Here is a 19,438-nt window from a genome sequence, read left to right on the forward strand (position 1 = left end):
TATGTGTCTATAGAAGTACGTTCATCATTGCCAACACTTCTGAAAGCTTAACACAAGTAGCAACACTCTTTTCACTCTCCATATCCTAGTGGCCCTTTTCTTGTGTTTCAAATTACATATTATTGAAGGCTTTGATACGCTGTTATATATTCCACGTGATTCATAATTGTCCTGTAGCGCGTCACGTATCATAGCATGGCCAGCCCCAGTTTTTGATTGTATAAATCATGCGGGAGAAATGAAACACCGGCTAGAGCTCTTGTCTTGAAAAGGTTGGGCTTTACAAAGTGTAGAATATTGAAATGAGCCCATATATTATTCTCATTTCATAATTTACACTGAGAAAACTGTCCGTTTCATATAAACATGTACTCACTTTGCATATTATGGATTGCTTTGTCCAATTTAGTCAAGCTCTTTGCAACCAAATGAATGTAATCATTTAATACCACAATGTGTAGTCGGCTCCTGCTCTATTAAACCGCAAATTATTTGATTCATATGACATTTGTTTGGTTCTGGGTATTAATATTGCATAGAAAACTGCTCTTTTGTGTTTTATTGAAATGACTGCCGCAGTGAACAATGTAATGACTGACTCATCCTAGCTTACCTATTTATAATGGCAGCAACACCCCCATTCTAATGGAAGACCATGATCGCAGTCAGATTGATACTGTCTGGGGCGGTATGTTGGTTATTCAGGTTAGCCCGTGATGACACACAATGCGTGTTTACACAATCTCATGCTGCCTACATATTATGCAGCAGGTGTGTCATTTATTCTCAGAAACGTGAAGATGTCGGTATGGTTTGACAGCTTACAGTCTCACGCCGCATGTATTAGCAGCTGTGGCTCGAGCGGTCAGCCAGGCAAAGCTCAATGCGGCTTCTGTGTGTGTGTGTGTGTGTGTGTGTGTGTGTGTGTGTGTGTGTGTGTGTGTGTGTGTGTGTGTGTGTGTGTGTGCGTGTTAGGAATGTTAGATTGTCCAGATGAATCAGCTGGTCAAAGATTCAAAGTGAAGGTGCGGCGTTACAGAAGAATAATCATTTTAATCCCACTGTGTCCACATTTCCTTCTTCTTTTTAAATAGTAATGGTCAAAGTATATCCCGCCAGTCTCTTCATACTTTCATTGGACGATCTCATCAACGTTTTCAAGCCCTACTGACATACAAGTGACCAGGCTATCCAAATAAACTGGATTTGACACATTTGTTGAATTAAGTTGGGGGGTCCTGATTTAATGGAATTTTTTTTAAATAGTTAAGACTTATTCATTTTGCCAACAGGCTCCAAATCCAATCAAGTTCAAATCCTAAGAATTGTGAGCTCACAGCGGTAAGTAAAAGCCACCGGGATCCTTCCGTCTCTCACTTTCTCAGCGTGGCCCCATGGTGTCTAGGTGTAATCCCCATTAGGTTTGCTGGTGTTTTATGTTGATTCTGTTGTGCTGGAGATGGATGTGCCCTCCTCCTGTACAGAAGGTGATTAGCTTTTCCTGTTTAGAATGAACTCATCACCCCGCCCCCCCTCCCATCCCCCCACTCCCCACCCACTGCTTTCCCATAACAGTTAATCATTTTCATTCGTCCCTCTGCGCTCTCTGTTCTCCTTAATTCATGCATGCGTGCCTCCGTGTGTATGAGTCAACAGTCACTCGTCCTCGCTCCCTCCATTTCTCTTCGTGTCTCTCTGGTCCTCTCTCTCCCTTTCAGTCCCTGTCATGCCAAGCCACGTCTTTCTGGCTTCACTATATAATTCTGACATTTGTCCCCCCCAGTCACTGCCTTTGCCTGCACATCATTGTTTCTTTGATAGATTCCCTCCCCATTGTTCTTTTCTTCTCTCCAGCCTTGCTATTCTTTTATCCGCCTTCATACGAACGGCTGTGCTCCTTCCAACCTCTCCCTCTCCTTTCTCTCACTTCACATTTGCGCCATTCTCCGACTGTCATTCAACTGACAGATATATTGATGGCTCAATTGACATGTCTAATTAATATGAATACAATAAAGGAGACATTGTAAGTGCTTAATTACCAAATCAAAGGTCTTTCAATGATTCACTCTCAATCAGAGGCAATAGCAGAGGTCTTATTGGGTTTAATTGTTATTTCATTTTTTTGGGGGGGTTTTTTGTTGTTTTTTTAGGATTTGTGTAAGAAATGCTCTTGTTTTTGCACTTAAAGGACATGATCTCAATTCAAATTTCCAAAATATAGTTTCTGTTATCTTCCATCTTTTTTCCAAGTTTTTCTATCACATGATCGCAATTGCCTGGAATTGGAATCTATAAAGTCCAGTCCAATGTTCCCCAGGGTCCCAATTGTGGCGTTCATCCCCTTTTATGCCCTTCAGACTTGCTGGAGGGCAGTGAGAATTCCAGTAAAGCGCCCAGGCAGGTTGAAATACTTTGAATCACCTGCTGTAATAATAATAGAGGTTTGAGTTCAGTCTGAATATACTTTGCAAAATATAGGGATTTCAATGTCAAATTTCAACATTCAGCTATTGCGGCTGGGACCCTTATTGTCAGAATGATCCCGGTCCCATTCAGTTTCTGACGTCTACATTTTGCATTCATTCACTCATTCATTTCAAATTCTATTCATTATTCTATCAGCAATATTGCACAGTAAAAAGCAGAGCAAGTCATCCAACTGTTCCTGCAAATTACGAGATAGATGCCTCAGCGTGCAGTGCCTTCCTATCCGCTCCCATCTGAATTTGCACCATGCATATTGACTCTAAAACACATTGTATGAGCTAAGGCACGGTTTTACAGTTCGTGAGCATATGCATTTTTTTAATTTTTTGCACGGAAAGTAATCCTTGTGGAAAGAATGTTAATGGTGACAGCCGGTGTCTTTGCCTTATCACGCTAACAAACTCAATACGGGCATCCTGAGACTATGAGGAGACTGTGATGAATAATGCATGAGCTCGTATAGAAATCTCAGCGACGTTACCCCGCCTGACACACTGAAGTCAAGCTTATTTGTTAACATCACACCTGACCTGCTCATCCATTTGCCTTGTGTGTGCATGTGCGTGTGTGTGTTGGTGTACTTCTATTTTTGCCACAACCTTCAAAGTGAGGGCTTTTTTGCAACGCGAGGACAATTTTGGCCGTCCGCACTTCATCAACGTGCTATTTTTGGGTGAGAGCGCAGGTTGGGGTGTAGGGTTAAGGCTAGAATCAGGACTGTGTTAAGGTTAGATTCAGGAATAAGGGAATATGGATCCTCACAAGTAAAGCAATACTGATAACGTGTGTGTAATGTGTCGCAACATTGCTTTAGGACTGGTTGGACAGATGTGACCTTTACTGACCTATTTGTAATGTTATGTGCATGTGTATAACTCATAGTGGTACCGAAGTGTGTTTTCACATCACACGGGTCTTCCAGAAAGAACAGATTTCCCACCTCGCTCCACCTTTTCCTTTGTTTAGACTCATCCTTTCCACATGTTGGTAATTTGTCCCTGGCCTCCGAGTCCCAACAGTTAAGTTTGCTGATCAAATTGGGACACCACATCTCCCGAGTGTGCATCTGTGCGTGTGTGTGTAGATGTCTGTGTGTTCAGACAAGGTGAGAGCAAAGCAAGAAACACACACACTCTCACCTTATAAATTGAACACAGCGGTGAGGGATTTACAAAAATAACGTGTTAAACCACTGAAGAAGTGATTTAAGAAAAAAACAAATTGATTAAAACGTGTCAGCAGCTCACACAGTCGTTCTTTTTCCCTCCATTGCCTCCGTCGCACCTCAAAGAGCTCACATTCTAATAATAATAACACTTGTCTTATTTCCTTTTGCTTGTACATATGTTTTGCTTGTATAATCCTCCTGGGATCACCGTGATTACATTTCTTAATCTCCCAGAGTGCAAAAGAGGATAAAGAAGAGGGAGAGAAAATCAATACTTTTCTCTGGGCTATGAAGCAGCATCTATCTGCAAAGAAATCCTTCACCTGTTTGACGGCGCGTTGCCACGTGGACATGTGTGGGGCACATGGCGCGTTAAAGGTCAAGAATCGGTTCTATGGTCACTTAGTCTTGTGTCTGAACTATAGGTCACGGCCACTGTTATAAAGGCCAAAGCAAAGGCCTTTCAACGCGAGCCAAGGGGCAGAAGGTACTTGTGGGTGAAATAATAATTTTTTTAAGTCTGCTGCCATAGTGATTTATAAAGCCATTTCTCACAATTGTGTTTTCCAACAACAAATCAACCAAAATGTAGTTATGCACGGCTTATTCATTAAAGTGCAATCTCACAAAGTGCTCACGTGTCAACTGGCTTCAGCAGGTCTGAATACAATGGCGAGTTAAAACATTAAAATACGGCCAAGAAGAGAGAAAAAGAAGAAGAAGTCATATATTAGAATATGCTGTTTAATATAGATTGTCATGTCGTTTCACTGCAATATCAGAGGAGGTCACAGTAAACACTTTAATAGGTGTAGGGAGTGAAATTTCAGATTACTTATGATGGAACCTAATGAGATTTTGAGCAATGTGATATGAATATTTCCCATGTTTCCTCTGAAACTCACGTTTGCATCATTGAAAGAAGTTTACCAGCTGATGTAGCAGGCAAATTCTCTCCCTTGTTCACTGGACATGTCATCGTTTCAGCGCCGGATGAAATACTCCTTTACCGACATCATTAACGTTATGTCACACACTGTAACTCTGAACATTCGCCCGGCGCCGTAAAAGATTTGACTCGCGATTAAAAGTTGTATCGAATGCCGAGGGGGAGAGTAAAGCAAAACAGACTGTTGTAGTTATTTTTCCGGTCTGGTGCATTTAAACAGGTTTTGTGGGGTCTTGGCTGTATTTTGGAGGGTGAAGCCAAGGCAATGTGGTGTAAAATTGGTTATAAACTCTATCATGATAAAATACAGCCGGAGATGATGGATGCAGGAAGAAACAGAGAGAGAGAGAGAGAGAGTAAGAGAGTAAGAGAGACAGAGAGAGAGAAGCAGAAGGATGAATAAGTAAATAACGTCTTTTTCCCACCACACACTTGTTTTATATTCTCCGAAATATCTCCCCTTTCGTGGCCCGCGTAGGAAAGAAAAGCTTCATTTAATGTAATGCAGCAGCTCAATATCTTTGTCTCTGTATTCCCACGTGTCAGCATTACAGCTTGCATTGCAAATGTCTTTCAAGAGTAAATGCTGAATAAAAAACTAGAGTGTCTGCCCCTCGCTCTCAAACAATGCCAAAAGTTTCGGCATAAATAAGCTCAAAATGCCCCGGTGCCAGTTATTTCACACAACATTACGACGAGCGGTGCTGTTTTTTAAAAGCTTTTTTTTGATTATCTCAAGGTCCGAGGTCAGTAAATAAGGGTAATTGCTTGTGTAAAGTCCTTGAAATAATGTGGAGGAGGACTCTGAAAGGAACTCCAGCTGGGTGCTTCTTGGCAGGTATGAAAGAGTATGGACCTTGAGAGATTCTGCGGGGGACAAATGGGTGCTCTTTGTCTCAAATCAATACCTGGTTGATCTGACATAACAGTGTTGCAGCGATGACCTGGTCTGACCTCTTTGACAACTACTAGTACTTAGAAGTTTGCAGCTTCTAGTGCAAGTTTTGCATAATGTGTGTAATGGGGCGGATGATTTGCTTTGTTTTCTTGCATTTTTTAAGGCTTCATAAAAATGGAACAAAATGTAGAAAAAGTTAGAAATAGAATCACGTAACAACAGACAATAGCAGGACTGAGAGGAACCTGAAGTTAACCTACAAAATATACATGTAAGGAGTTGATTTAAAAGCTAATCTTGGCGTTACAAGCCGTCAGCCGTCGACTACACGTGATGTTTGAATGCAACTTAAATACAATTTTGATCACTGTTCCTGGATTGCATACATTTTCAATGGTTTTTACTCAAGCAGAAATATTTTTAGACCACTGAAAAATTCATGGGGAGGAGGTCAGAGTGGATGTGTGGGTTGTGGATTTGGGTCCAGACCTGGAAGCGATAATCGTTTTTTTCATTAGACCACTGTGTCCTCAATCTAAACCTAAACTGAACCACTTAACCTTGAATGAGCCTGGCTGCCATGACAGCATACAGGATTAAAGTTTGTTCATAATGAGCATTTAGTCAATACATAACAGTATGTATGGAGAATGTATGTTCAGATAAGTACATGATGTCAGAATGAGAATGAATCAGGTTTGATATATGACAGTATTGGGTACGAAGCAATAGTTCGCCATAGAATGAACAATGGACCCCATTGTGAATGATTGAATAAAAAAGAACTGAAGTGAACACAAATCAAGTTATTCAGTTCAAATGAAGTGAATTAGTTCTTCCCTAGTAGGCACGGCAATCTGCTGAAGAGGGAAGACTTCAAAGAAACATCAAGAGATGTTTCCCACGCTTCCCTCCATCTCCAGTGCTCGTTATCTTTACATGAAATGACTCGTTTGTATGGTTTAACCCAACAACCATCTGCTTCTCCCTCAGCGTAACAGCGCCACCCAACATGCTATGTCCACGTTATTAAAAACTCTTCTTGGATTTCTTTCTCCCTCTTTCTTTCTTATCTTCCCACCGCTAAGCAACCGCCGGCGTGTTTGGTCCTCAAGGGGAATCGGGGTCAGAGCCTGAAGATGACAACCAGATGAAGTTCTACACAGAGCAGCACAGAGGACGAAGACGCAGCAAAGGTGAGCAGAAGCGGCGACATCAAAACAATTAAGGGAGGGGGAATTAAACAGAATATACACATCCCGAGGTGTTAAGTATGCAGTGAACTGAGGCTGGACGTTTCTTGAAGCGTCAGTGTGGAATCAGGGTGGCTCCCGGTGAGGCTGCACACCTCAATGACACTGACACATGAGCTGAAAATCCATGGGACTGGAAGCTCGGTGCTGAGTCAAATAACTTTGATGGGAAGCAAGATTTTGCCTTCGCTTCCACTGAAGTGATACATGATAGTGGACCTTGTGTGAGGTCGTGTGTATATATGTGCTTGTGTGTGTTCAGTGGCGTCAATAGAGGAGATTAGGCCATTTATGTGTAGAGGCAATAGACCAACCCTATGGGGCTTTACAGTTGCTGTAGTGGGGAGATAAAGAGCCTACGTTGCCCTGAGTGCAGCCTCTCAGGCAGCCCTTACTCAAGGCTCTCATATTTATGTTGTTCCAAGGCCCTATCGTTTGAGTTTCTCCTCGACGTAACACCGCCATGGCTCGAAGGACAATAGTAATGGTGTCTTCAACCGTACTAGTTGCAAAATAATAATAGATAAAAGCACAAAAGACTAAATAAAGGTGCTGTGGTGCCGAGGGGACTAAACTAAGGAACACAAATACAATCAGGTAGAAGAGCTTGACGTGCTGTAAACAATGAACACTATCAAGATAAAGGATGCAAGGTTACAAGATCGAGACCCGTTGCACAATAGGTGGGTGTGTTGAGTAATAAATGATAAATAAATAGACCTGCAGTATGAAGGGTAAATAACCGATTAATAAAAGTTGCACGTCTATAGAATAAAGTCTCCAACAACTCTCACATGATTTCAACTCCGCCGGTCTTACTTCCCACCACTGACTCACAACCGAAGAACTTAGTTAAAGACATTTCTTCAAGACAACTGAACCTGCTGATTAGTCTGAACCGCAGGTGCAGTTGTCTGGAACGGCTACCGCTAGATAGCTACTGACCTGGACGCCTTAGAAAAATCCACACGCCGTAATTAATTCCGATCACAGAAAATGTGTTATTCATTCACGACCGCAACGATGGAAGGAACGGATAGCAAGAAAATGGTGGTGCACTGTAGCCTTCATGGTACGTGCCATGATTGTGTGAGGGCAAATATTTGCTTCAGGGCCATGGTGTAATTGTGTGCCATCATGCGACCACACGCTTTTGTCGATTCACGAGGCTTTTACAGTAATTGGCCCCTTCGCAGAGCCCAAAGACACCCAGCACCTCAAAGGGATTAGCTGATGTGGCACTGTGGACCGTGGACCGCTGCCGTTTCCAGTCCTTAATAAAAGCACACAGAGTTGTGACTCAGTGTGGCTGGATTCAGTATCCGTACCCTCGCTCCAGATTTGACCTTGAGCCACGTCTGCGTTTCCTGCTCAGCGTCTGATCTCCTGTCAGGATTTGACTGCATCTGAGCGTTAAGTTTAAGATCCTTCCTGTAGTTAGAATTTCACATTGTCTGACTTTCGTGTTGATATTCCCCTTTATGTCCAGTATGCATGGTCACAAACGAATGACACCACACCCTGAACTCTCGGGATACAATGAAATATTACTTATGAATCCATAAATCCATCCAAATGAACACGATGCACACATTTACAAAGGAATATACCAAGAAGTGGGTTTTCCATCTGACTTGTTTCCTCACTCCCACAGCTCAGTATGTGCTTCCTAATTCTGCTTTCCTCTTGAAGAAATGCTAAGAAAAAACATCTTTTCCTCCATATTTCCTTCTCGTCTGTGTTTTATTAAACTTTGAGCAAGAACAACAAACTGCTCACACATTTTCAAGGCAGCAGATTGGAAAACACCATGGGCAATTTCTCATAGCTAGTGAGTAAAGAAAGTGAGAAATAACATGCAGGAGGTAAATGTCCAAGGTTGGAGGAAATAAACACATTGGTAACTTTAAAATCTAGTTAGCGGGCTGCTTCCAAACCGGGATTATCACCACAGTGCATTATTCCTCTCACATCCCAGTAAGCCTGCTTTCACCTGCTGTCTTCTGTCGTATGATAAATATCAGCAGGCAGAGGTTAAGTGGCTAATTTCATTCCCTATATCCTGGCTTGGAAATGGGAGCCCTGACAGAGCCAAAGGGCAACCAAAACAACCAATCTATAACCCTGTCAGTGGCAATAGGATCATATATCACTCTGCCAGAAGATTCTAAGCGGTTCGGTGGGAGCTTAGGTTGCTTTTTAAGTCATCTGTAACTTTCCATGGCATCATATGATTCATGAATCACGAGCGTAATCAGCTGCAAGACTGTGGCCGTGTGAGCGAGGTGGTGATTTTCCACAGAGCTGAGCGCTGCAGACGCTGTTGGTGAGAACTTTGCTTTTTCAAACTAATTCACCCTTTTTCTCTTCTCTGCCTCCAGGCCACCCACACAGTCCTCTAAATAAGGTCACCCTGACGCTGATTACCATCAGCACATGTGTCATTGCCGTCGTATATGCGACGCAGAATTCCTGCCCCCTGAGTGTCAAGGTTACCCTCCATGTGCCTGAGCACTTTGTCGCAGATGGTAAGTACACATTCACAGAGGCCTGGGCTAGAATATCTGACATCCTTAATGAATGTTTAACACTTAACTCATCAGCCTTGGGAACAGTGAGGCCTCTATAAGATCATGATAAAGATATAGATTAGTAGAGGATATTATTGCAGGTGTCATTTAGCTCGCTGCTATCTTTCAGCGACTATAATTCAAAAGGAATCTCAGCTGCTTATGTTGGTCACATCGCTGCCGGAGAGCAGCAGATCATCACTTCCTTTGGTTTCTCTGCATTATAAGTGTCCTGCCATCATTAGAGCACTGTGCTTCAGGCTCCTGCCTGCTGGATAAGCAGACAGGATGGAGATATTGTATAATACAATCTTCTTTTTTTTTCATATTAGCAGCTGAGTTTGCCAATTTCTCTAGACAGCCTCCATAAAAGTACATTCATGATTGACATGCAGTACACAATGGACCATACAGAATGTAATGTTTACTTAAATGTGTGATTCTGCTGCAGGGAAAAACCTGAAATATGATGCAATTATTTTTTGTTGACTTAATGTGACATCATAAAACACATGCGTTGAGATAATGTTAAGAATCTGACATAAATCTTGATAGTTTTTGCAAAGGAAACTAGTGTGAAATGTGTAGGCACTGGCTAAGCGTCTGGCCAAGTGTCTGTACATTGTGTTCTGTTGCCTCTAAGATTGTATGAAGTTAAGTGTAGTAACAATGAGCAAAGAGCTCAAGCTGTTTAAATAATGATGGGCTCTATATTCACATATCAGTCGATTAAGTCATCTTGCCACAGGAGTCTCACTCCAGTCCACCCACACACACAGAGTTCATGTACACTCGTGAACTGTGGGTGCTTTCCAACCAAATGGAACAGTCCACAAAACTGCAGTATTTAGATTGTTGTTTGTAGTGTTCTCACTAGAATTTACTTTGCAATCAGTTCCTGCTTATTATCAAACTGACAGGAATAGCAAGAACTCTGATTATATTGCAGTACTTCCCTGATGTCTTTCTTTGTATTTTAAAATAACTGCATAAATTTGCTTTCTTGTGCCAATTTTTGCCGAAGCGTGCAAAATTTCAAGTAGAAAACGCACACGAGTTCAAGTTGGAGTTCCTTTTATTGTCTCTCAAGGGGAAAACAGCCAGGGTCATGAAGCAAAACATGCAAATAGAATAGAAAATAAAGTTCCGAAAGTGTAGGTCTCCTCCCTTAATGTAGAAACTTCTTTCTTTTTTACCAACTAAGCTGCATTTTGTTTGTAAATATGAACTGACAGGTGTTATTTTTTAGACTTTCTTAGATTTCGTTAAGTCTTACTGTAACTATGCATTGAGCTGTATGGAACAGTCTAACCTGCATATCATAACCATTCATATTCTCACATTTCATGCAATATTCTCATATCATTGCACAGTTAAGTGCAGTTCTATATTTGAAACCAAGGTTCAAGGTTTAATGACATTCAAAACCCAACACGCAAACTGATACATATTCAACCATGTGCGTAAGTGAACTTACAGTACTCATTAGTATTCACAAACATCTTTTAGAGTTCAATATACATATCCTTCATATCCACCGCTCTCCCCTCTGGCCATAATCAGACTTTCAATCTGATGTAGGTATGAATTCCCATAGTGGAGCTCTCGCTCGTGCTCAAAGCACTCTGTTTTCTATCCTCACTTCATTTCAAAATGTTGTATGGTGACATGAAGCATCTTCCAGAGCTCCTCTTTGAAAATGGACCCGCGTGTATTGCCGAATGTAAATGGTAAATGCAGTAAAAGTAAATGCGAGTGTTTGCACATCGTGTTGTAAAGAAGAAAGCGGCCCCCAGAGGTACAGAGCGATCCCTCGCTGTCGACGTGACAGTGCAGCTGATGAATCCTTCTCTTTCTGTCTTTGTGTCTCGTGACATGTATTCCACCTCTATTCCCTAAAGAGCTGAAGGGGAGAGTTGTCTGAGAAAATAACTCCCACCACTCCCAAGTCTTTGGCTGTCCTCTCACAATATGAATGACGAAATTGCCGGCATTCAGCAATTTTCATACAGCCTTGGACCCGTTTCCATACAGGTCACTATGAGAACGATGCATAATCTAACAATCGCCTCCTCTCTCTGTGAGCTTAAGCCATTACATATCTCCACTCTCCATGCAAACAAGAGCCTCTGCTATTTTTATTCTGTAATTATTGCAAGGCTGCAGGACGCGGTCTTGTTTTGTCATCTCGCCAGACTCACCTCAGGGCAATCTGACCTGGGAGCCTTTAAGAATCCCCATTTCAAGAGAATCCTGACAACTTTTTCTGGCATGGCCCTGAAAGCCTTGATTTGAAAATTCACAGGCGCTCCTGTTTCTGACAAGTGTGGGTGTTTGTTGTGATTGATTGGACATAATGAGTCTTCATCTTCAACATCTTCATGAAACACTAAAGCTGTGAATTGATGAAATAGGAAAATGAACCTTTCACTTGCACTTTATAACACATCAAATTATATATATGATTGTTATTGCTCCTATAATGAGGTGCATTATTGAAGTCAATACAAATTACACAAGCACAAATTATGCAATCATAACCATAGCTACATTGCAACTACAATCTATAATAGAATTTCAATCATAACATTCTTTATGAAGCTAGTGTTCAAGTGGGATTGAAATCAATCAAATTGGAAACACTGATGCTCTTGTTTCTCACACAGCTGCAGACCTGCTCTCTGTACAGTATTGTTACACTTTAACATTAAAAGTAAAACCGTTTTGGGATTCAAATCAGATCTCCCAAAGTAATATTATTCATTGAACTCTGGGTGGCTGCCATATGATGCGAGACACCCAAATTAAAAAGGTACTCAGATTTGACCCAAAACTGTATCCAAATGTGTACTTTATTATGCAGCACAAATTCCCCAAAAGATGCTGTTTTGGTGTGTGCATAATTAGACGTTCCCTCAGGGGTTCCTTGCTTTATTGTTACACTGTTTCCAACACTTTAAATGAATCGAAATATAATTTACACCCGCACCATATGGTTCCACCACAACTACTACAATATGTACTCACACCTAATATAGTTGGTATAAGAATCATTGTGCTGGCCAGAAAGCACACACACACACAGATACACACACACTCTCACACAATCTCCTCACAGCTCCCTTTGGAACTTGAAAGTCAGTGACATCAATTAGGGATAATCCTGTTCAGTGATCAGAGTGTAACGATTGGTCTGGGAGCCGTAAGAAAGCAAGGTAAGTCTGCATCAATGAGCGTCGCATTTACTGACTGACTCTCCAAAGCCCTTTAGCCCCAATATTCATTCCTCCTGCAATTACCCAGGAATACCATCAATATACACATTATAGGTCTTAATTTTCTCATTTAAATGCAGCCAGGTCAGGTGGGAATTGCAATTACAGTGAAAACAAAAGATCTAGCCACTCTCTAATTGATTGAGCAAACGATACCAGGAACAGAACACTTAAAACACCTAACAGTCAAGTCCTATACGGCCTTGTTGTCTCTTCTTTACCTGTAAGGGAAATGATTTTGTCTTGTGCCCTTTGCAGGAAGTAGTTTTGTGGTGAGCATGGGCAGCTTCCTGGATGTTTCCAACTGGCTAAACCCCGCCAAGCTCACCCTGTACTACCAGACCAACGCATCCACACAGTGGGTCAGAGACTACTGCGGTCAGAGGACCACCGAGCCATGTGAACAGCTTTGTGACCAGGACACAGGTTAGTGCTGGAATCACACATCAGTATTGATTTGATTGCATTGCATTGACAGCTGCACATCCATGCTGCAAAACTCTGCAGTTCTACCACATCCTAAGGTGCTTCAGATTCAAACCTGATGACTGAACTCATTTTGTGTGTATGGCAGCAATATGCGATGATTGGTTCATTATACTGGGAATATGCGGTTTAGTATAAGACGGGTAAGTTGTGGTCGGAGCAGTCAAACGATGCTCGATTGGTATCAAGAGGCGCCAATGTGTGCCAAGGAAGCATCCCCCTCTGCACTATTACTGCACCACTGCCAGCCTGAACTGTCGAAACAAACCAGGTTGGGTCAGTGGATTTGTGCTGTTGGTGCCAAATTGTGATCCTGCCATATGCATTCCACAGCACAAAAAAAAAAACGTTTCCAAGCTTCAGACGTCTCGTACCCTCAGATTTTCTGTTAGGTGCCGTCAGGAGTGGAGCTGGATGTGATCTACTCCCGTCTGCCTGAAGGTTTGACGTGTTGTGTGTTCTGAAATGTTTTTCCCGCTGGTTATCTGAGTTATCGTAGCCTTTCCTGTCAGCTCAAACCTGTCAGCCTATTCTCCTCGGACCTCTCTCATCACTAAGGTGTTTCCGCCTGCACAGCTGCCACTCACTGGATGCTTTTTTTTTTGTTTTTTCACTTCATTCTATGTAAACTCTAGAGACTGTTGAGCATGAAAATCTCTGGAGATCTCCAACTCTGTAATACTGAAACCAGACCCATCTGGCACAAACAACCCAATCAAAGTCGCTGAGATCACATTTTTTCCACCATTCTGATTCTGGATGTGAACATTTTGAAGCTGACCTGCGTCTGAATGAGCTCATGCTTTGTGCTGCTGATGGACGGGCCGATCGCACAACTGCATGAAAGAGCAGGTGTGCAGGTGTTCCCAATAAAGTAGACTTTGAATATCATTTGATTTCAATGGCAGCGTGACAAAATGTGGTGCTTATATAATCTGGCACGTCTTCCAAAGGATTTTAGTACAAAAGTTTTCTCATGTAACCATGACAACTTGAAATTCAATTTGTTAATCAGCCGTACAGTCTGACCACCTTTTCCCCTTTTTATGAGCTCAGTCATTTAGAAGCTGATTAGGCCTGTTTGTGCTGACTTCAATCATGAAGCTAAATGGCAGCATGCTGTGTTTATCTCACTCTGAGTGGCACGACTCCCTTGTGGATTCCATCTCCATCCAGATACGGCTATAAGCTCATTAGAATGGATTACATCTGTAATGTATGTGAAATTTATGTCACCCCTGGTCAAGGGCATGTTGAGGGTTGATGCATAATGCATTAGAGCCCCAAATACCCAACTCAGCACATAAACTGCCAAAGATGGCATTGGCACACATTTTGGGGCTGTGTTTTTGGATGCAGTGTGGGAACAGGTCTGTTTGCTTGCACACACACACACCCCTGTGTGTATCTATGCAACGTGTGGCCAGAAACAGTTGTAATTCAGCTTCAGGGGATTGTTTACTCGTTTTGATTTCAGCACATCAGGTGTTCTACCCTCCATCTCCTTCCTTTCCCTCTCTTCTTCCGTCCTTCTCAGCAGTATTGTGATCATTAACTGTGCCTGTTGTGTTCCTTTGGAGCAGCATCAGAGTCTCACTCGCACACTCGCACACAGGGATCTAGAGTTAACGCACCTTCAGAAAACCTCTTTCATCCGGAACCATTAGTTGCCGTTTCAGGAATAGGGTGAAGCAGTGGTAGTGAAATGTCAAAAGGGTAAATCTCAGTGAGATGGCACGGGGAATAAAAAGTGCTGCTTGGCTGCTTTTCCCCCGGTTTAACCATTCTGACAAACCGCGGCGCGTCCACGCTGTAGTAAGTGATGTCAGAGCAGCCGTCTCACCTTCTGACAGCTTAATGGAAAACACCTGCTTACACATGATTGTTTAACGACGCAGGGCCATACTTATGAAGCCTTTGTGGCTCGTTTGCGACGCTCTCCGTGCCGGGGGTGACATTTATTTATCCAAAAATATGTGCACAAGCATGAGAGCGAGGGTCATAATGAGATAGAGAGATATGACGGGCAGGCAGCGGCCGCTCGCCAACCTGCGCCGTGAGTCACGAGGCGAAAACAAACCCTGGTAAAACTACGGATTATGGCTTTATTGTCCGACAAAATCAATGAAGGCTGTCAATCATCTGAGCTATTGAGTATCTAGCACTACCAGTTCAAGGTTCCTGGACTTGGTGGACCGTGGTGGACTGTGGTGGATAAACATTCAGTCATTTATCCTTTGTGTTGTGTACCTTGAACTTCAACTACTTTATAAACTCACCCACATACACACACTCAGACACACACACATCTTCAAACACTCTTTCTCTTTCAGTAGTAAAAGTATAAAGTATGTCTGCTCCAGTCCAGACTTTAATGTGTTTGCGCCTTGAATAACCGATCTAAATGATTGTGCAGGACTGTTGGCAACTCTTTCGCTTATTTAGTTTTTCTGTTTACCATACAGCCGCATTTATACTTTGCATTGTGAATGAGTTTGTCTCTTGCCCGCACTCATTGATAACACTCACTACATTTTTTTTGTCCGAGTCTGATAGCAAATAGCGATGGGTGGGGGGGATCATCTTTCCCCCAACTGACATCGTTCACAGAGTTCAATTCGGCGTCGCGGGGAGAAGCGCCCCCGAGTCAAGCTGAAAAATGGATAGCAGAAACGGTTTTCCAAGCAAGAGTGTTTCATTTAAACTTTACGGCGGGATGAGACTCTCCGGAGGAAATCACGCTGACAAACTGTTGGAAACGGCGACTTAAATCCAGCTCCATTTATCTCTGCTTCATCTGCAAGCTTGAACAAAAGCAGAAAATCCCATTAAAAAAGTCTGCAGGTGTGAGAGCGAGTGAGGAGAAGAGTTTTTATGTGGAAAGGACGCGATGATTCTTCAGTGAACCGCGGTGATGTTGATCAAAATATGACAAATGTCAGTTGTTCCATTTGGGTAAAGCTATTTAAATGATGTATCCTTAGGCCGTCTTCTTATTCTGCAGTGTGTAAGGAAATGAAATTCAGGAAATGAAGAATCCCTGCCGTATCCCGCAATTCAGATAACTGAAAGGTTTATCATGCAGTTTTGCTCTGATAATGAAGCAGCAACATTCTTATGAGGGGACCCACAGACACACACACATACACACACATAGACACTCACACACACTCCTTGGTCAACCCCTTCATGCCTGCCTCAAGATGTCACCCTTAAATTAATATCTAACAGTAAGATTCTTACAAAAGGGAATCCCACCCTTCATACATAACAGTGTGGGGGATGGTCACACACCTACACGCACATGCACACACACACACACACACAAATCTGAGTGTTAACTAACACAGCAGACATGTAGCGCTCGCAGAAGGCATCCTGCTTCACGTTGGTCGGCCCGACGACCAACCGCAGTGAACACGACAGCTGCTGGCTCGGCTTGCAAGTTTTGGTGCCTCTGCACACCATGCTCAGATCTACACACACGCACACACCCACGATCCATACACGCTCTTTTGAAATACATCATCACTCAAAGGTATCTTACAAATCAAGCAAATGTAACTGGTTGATAAGCGTTTCATACCAGGCAGAGGCAGGTAGGGAGAATTATTTTGTCCACTACTGAGGAGTGACTCAGAAAATATCGATTTATGTCACTTTGTCATGACTTGAGAAGATAAAAAAGGAAATTGAAAAATGAACAAGCTAGAGCAAAGGGTTTATCTCTGGAGATACAGTGCAGGACACTCTCTGCTGTGTCTTGTTCGTTATGGTTGTGTGGTAAGAAATGACATTGTTAGTAGATGTGATTGACCTACAGCTTGCCTGCTGTAAGAGCTCCTTGTTCTCTCACTCGCCTCTGCTAAAGAAGTGACACTTTTAATCCTCTGGAGTCTTCAGTCGTTTTTGTGTTAATTAGACTTGTGAAATCCAAGCCTCTAAGCAATAAAAAGAGGTTGTTTGGAAGGTCTTGTTTATTGAGTGTGAAGAATCGGTGTAAGTTATTACATTTTCTAGATTTTATTTTATTTTTTGGGTTAGGGTTAGACGGTGTTCTATTAAGTTTATTGTGAACTTTTTGAGCTCTTTCTGAAAAATGTCTTGCTTAATCAGTTCAATCATCAATCCCAAGAATATTCTACAACCAATATAATTTTAGGGTTAGGTTATTTTAACACAACTATTTACTTTTTAAGTTTTATTTTGATTTTGATTTATTTTTATTAATTTATTTTTATTTATTGTATTTTATTTTATTTTATTTTATTTTATTTTATTTACTTTTTTTTTTTTATATATACAGTGCAAAGACAAATTCGAAGAAAAGCAAAACTGCACAAAGGTCTTTGGCAGCCAGAGGGTTAAAGTGTTTGTCAGAGTTTGTGATTGTTCCTGACATTAACCTGAGACGAACATGCAGCCATGTTAGCCCGCGCTGGCATGCGTTCCAGGCAGCTATCAGTTCAAGTTATCTCAGGAGCCTCCTACCTGCTTCAATGTCAAGCCGGTGGAACTGTCACTGTTGATGGTCTGCCGTTGTATCACTCTGGCTGGATAATCAATCCTCCCTACCTTCACCTTCCCTCCCTCTCTCCACTGTTCCCCCTCATCTGTTAAAAGGGAAGATGGAGGTCAGTGGATGAATGGCACGCCTGCACACTTCCTGTAGCTGCATCGCTGCCTGGGATTCAGCTTTCTTATAATTGGATTTGGCACAGGGGTCAGCTGTGCAACAAAAACTCTCTACAACACCTTGATAATGTAATAACTTGCCAGAATGTGACAAAATTCCCCTAGAAATCAAATTAAATGTAATGGAACATGTTAATTGTGAATTGGTGGAGAATTATGTCGAATTGGTAACTCATAGCAGTGATTTTTGTTTAATTTTTGTTGTTTGTTTAATAGTACAACTACTGTGAGCTATCCATGAATATATGAAGCCTGCCTCAACAGGGAGGTAGGGATTTGCACCATCACCCTCCTATCAATCATAACAGACCTCCTGTGAACCTCCCTCACTCCATGACATTTACCCCCCCTGCTCCACCTATCTAATTTAACTGGAACATAACTGGAACTGCTGGGGCACAAATCCCAGGATTATAGTTATTTATTCATATACATACAGTACACGAGCGCTCGCTCTCTCACACACACATACATACAGGGATGATGAATCTGCCAAAAGGTCTAAGGGCTGAATTGTTTCTCCCTTGTGGGTAAATAAGCAACGAGGCAGCAATAACTCTCCTGTGTCTGTACCATGAACCTTGAAATGTGAAAACTGCATGCGCAGCATTATGGTGTTGGTAATAGAACACATTATAAAGAAACATAACATTAATCATGTACAATTTAATGTACAGAAGGAAGACAGAAGACGTGATTGGTCAATAGTCTTGACTGTCTCACATATTGTCTGTTATTTTAGGAGAGAGACAGAGAGAGTTCAACCATGGCATTTTTTGGTGTGTGTGTAATCTATGGAGTCATTATTAATCATTGTTATTAAGTGGTGGCCTTTCGTCACATGTGATTGGTTGAATTAGGCCACGTCATAATACAGCAATCCAGAAAAGAAAATGTCCGTGTGTCCTCTGTTTATAAAATGAAATTAATAGAGTTTTGTTGCATGTAAAAAACTATTTGAATAAATAAATTACGCAACCACAGAGACATTCATGTGGAAGCACTGGACCAGCAGACAGCAGCAGCAGTCACGTCAGAGCAGCTCTATTGCTTTCGACAGGGCTGATGTCTCCCTAGAACGCTGAGGTAACTGTGGCCAAATGCATCGCATAAATATCTTATCAACCTTGCTTCCCCCCACCCCTACCCCCCACCCTCTACATATAGCATTATCAGCGCGGCAAAGAACATTAAGTTCTTTTTTAATGACCACACAATCACAACTCCCACACCGGCTTGCATAATGTTTTTACTGCCGTATTTCTAAGAAACCCTTTATTGACTAATTTAGTGCGATTATCCTACACAGCTTCTGTGTGGTGACTCAGTCGCTCTCATCTGCTGATGATTTCTATTAAATATAGGTTGGTTTAAGTTTCTCTGACACTCTACTCGCTGAGAAAGTTGGTCTGGGCGAGGAGATGTGAGATTTGAGCGTGAACCATTGACCTTGGCAAATATGCAGGACGTCACCTTTGGCCTGTAAGAGCGTAGGTGTACTCACCAACACAGTACTGCATCACCTTGGGTGACAGATCGTCAATTTTAGTCAAATTCAGAGGAAGAATGAGTCTATTTAATCATGTTATTTACCATATGTGCAGAAAAACCTCATGACGTCGATCTTTTCCCTGTGACGGGTATAATGTCCTGT

At 42.0% G+C, this 19,438-nt stretch overlaps 1 protein-coding gene across 1 annotated transcript in view; it reads left to right on the plus strand.

Annotated features, from left to right (window-relative positions):
* Positions 1–19,438, plus strand: part of astn2 (astrotactin 2) — a 216,234-nt gene that overhangs the window by 86,989 nt on the left and 109,807 nt on the right. The window contains exons 5-7 of the mRNA XM_076163970.1: positions 6,594–6,701; positions 9,140–9,286; positions 12,862–13,029. Coding sequence (XP_076020085.1) covers positions 6,594–6,701; positions 9,140–9,286; positions 12,862–13,029 — 423 coding nt within the window. The remainder of the gene's footprint in view (positions 1–6,593; positions 6,702–9,139; positions 9,287–12,861; positions 13,030–19,438) is intronic.

The sequence above is a fragment of the Genypterus blacodes genome, unplaced genomic scaffold (genome assembly GCF_046128005.1).
Source record: "Genypterus blacodes isolate CSIRO-AG114 ecotype Tasmania unplaced genomic scaffold, CSIRO-AGI_Gbla_v1 ptg000133l_1, whole genome shotgun sequence".
Classification (NCBI taxonomy): Eukaryota; Metazoa; Chordata; class Actinopteri; order Ophidiiformes; family Ophidiidae; genus Genypterus; species Genypterus blacodes.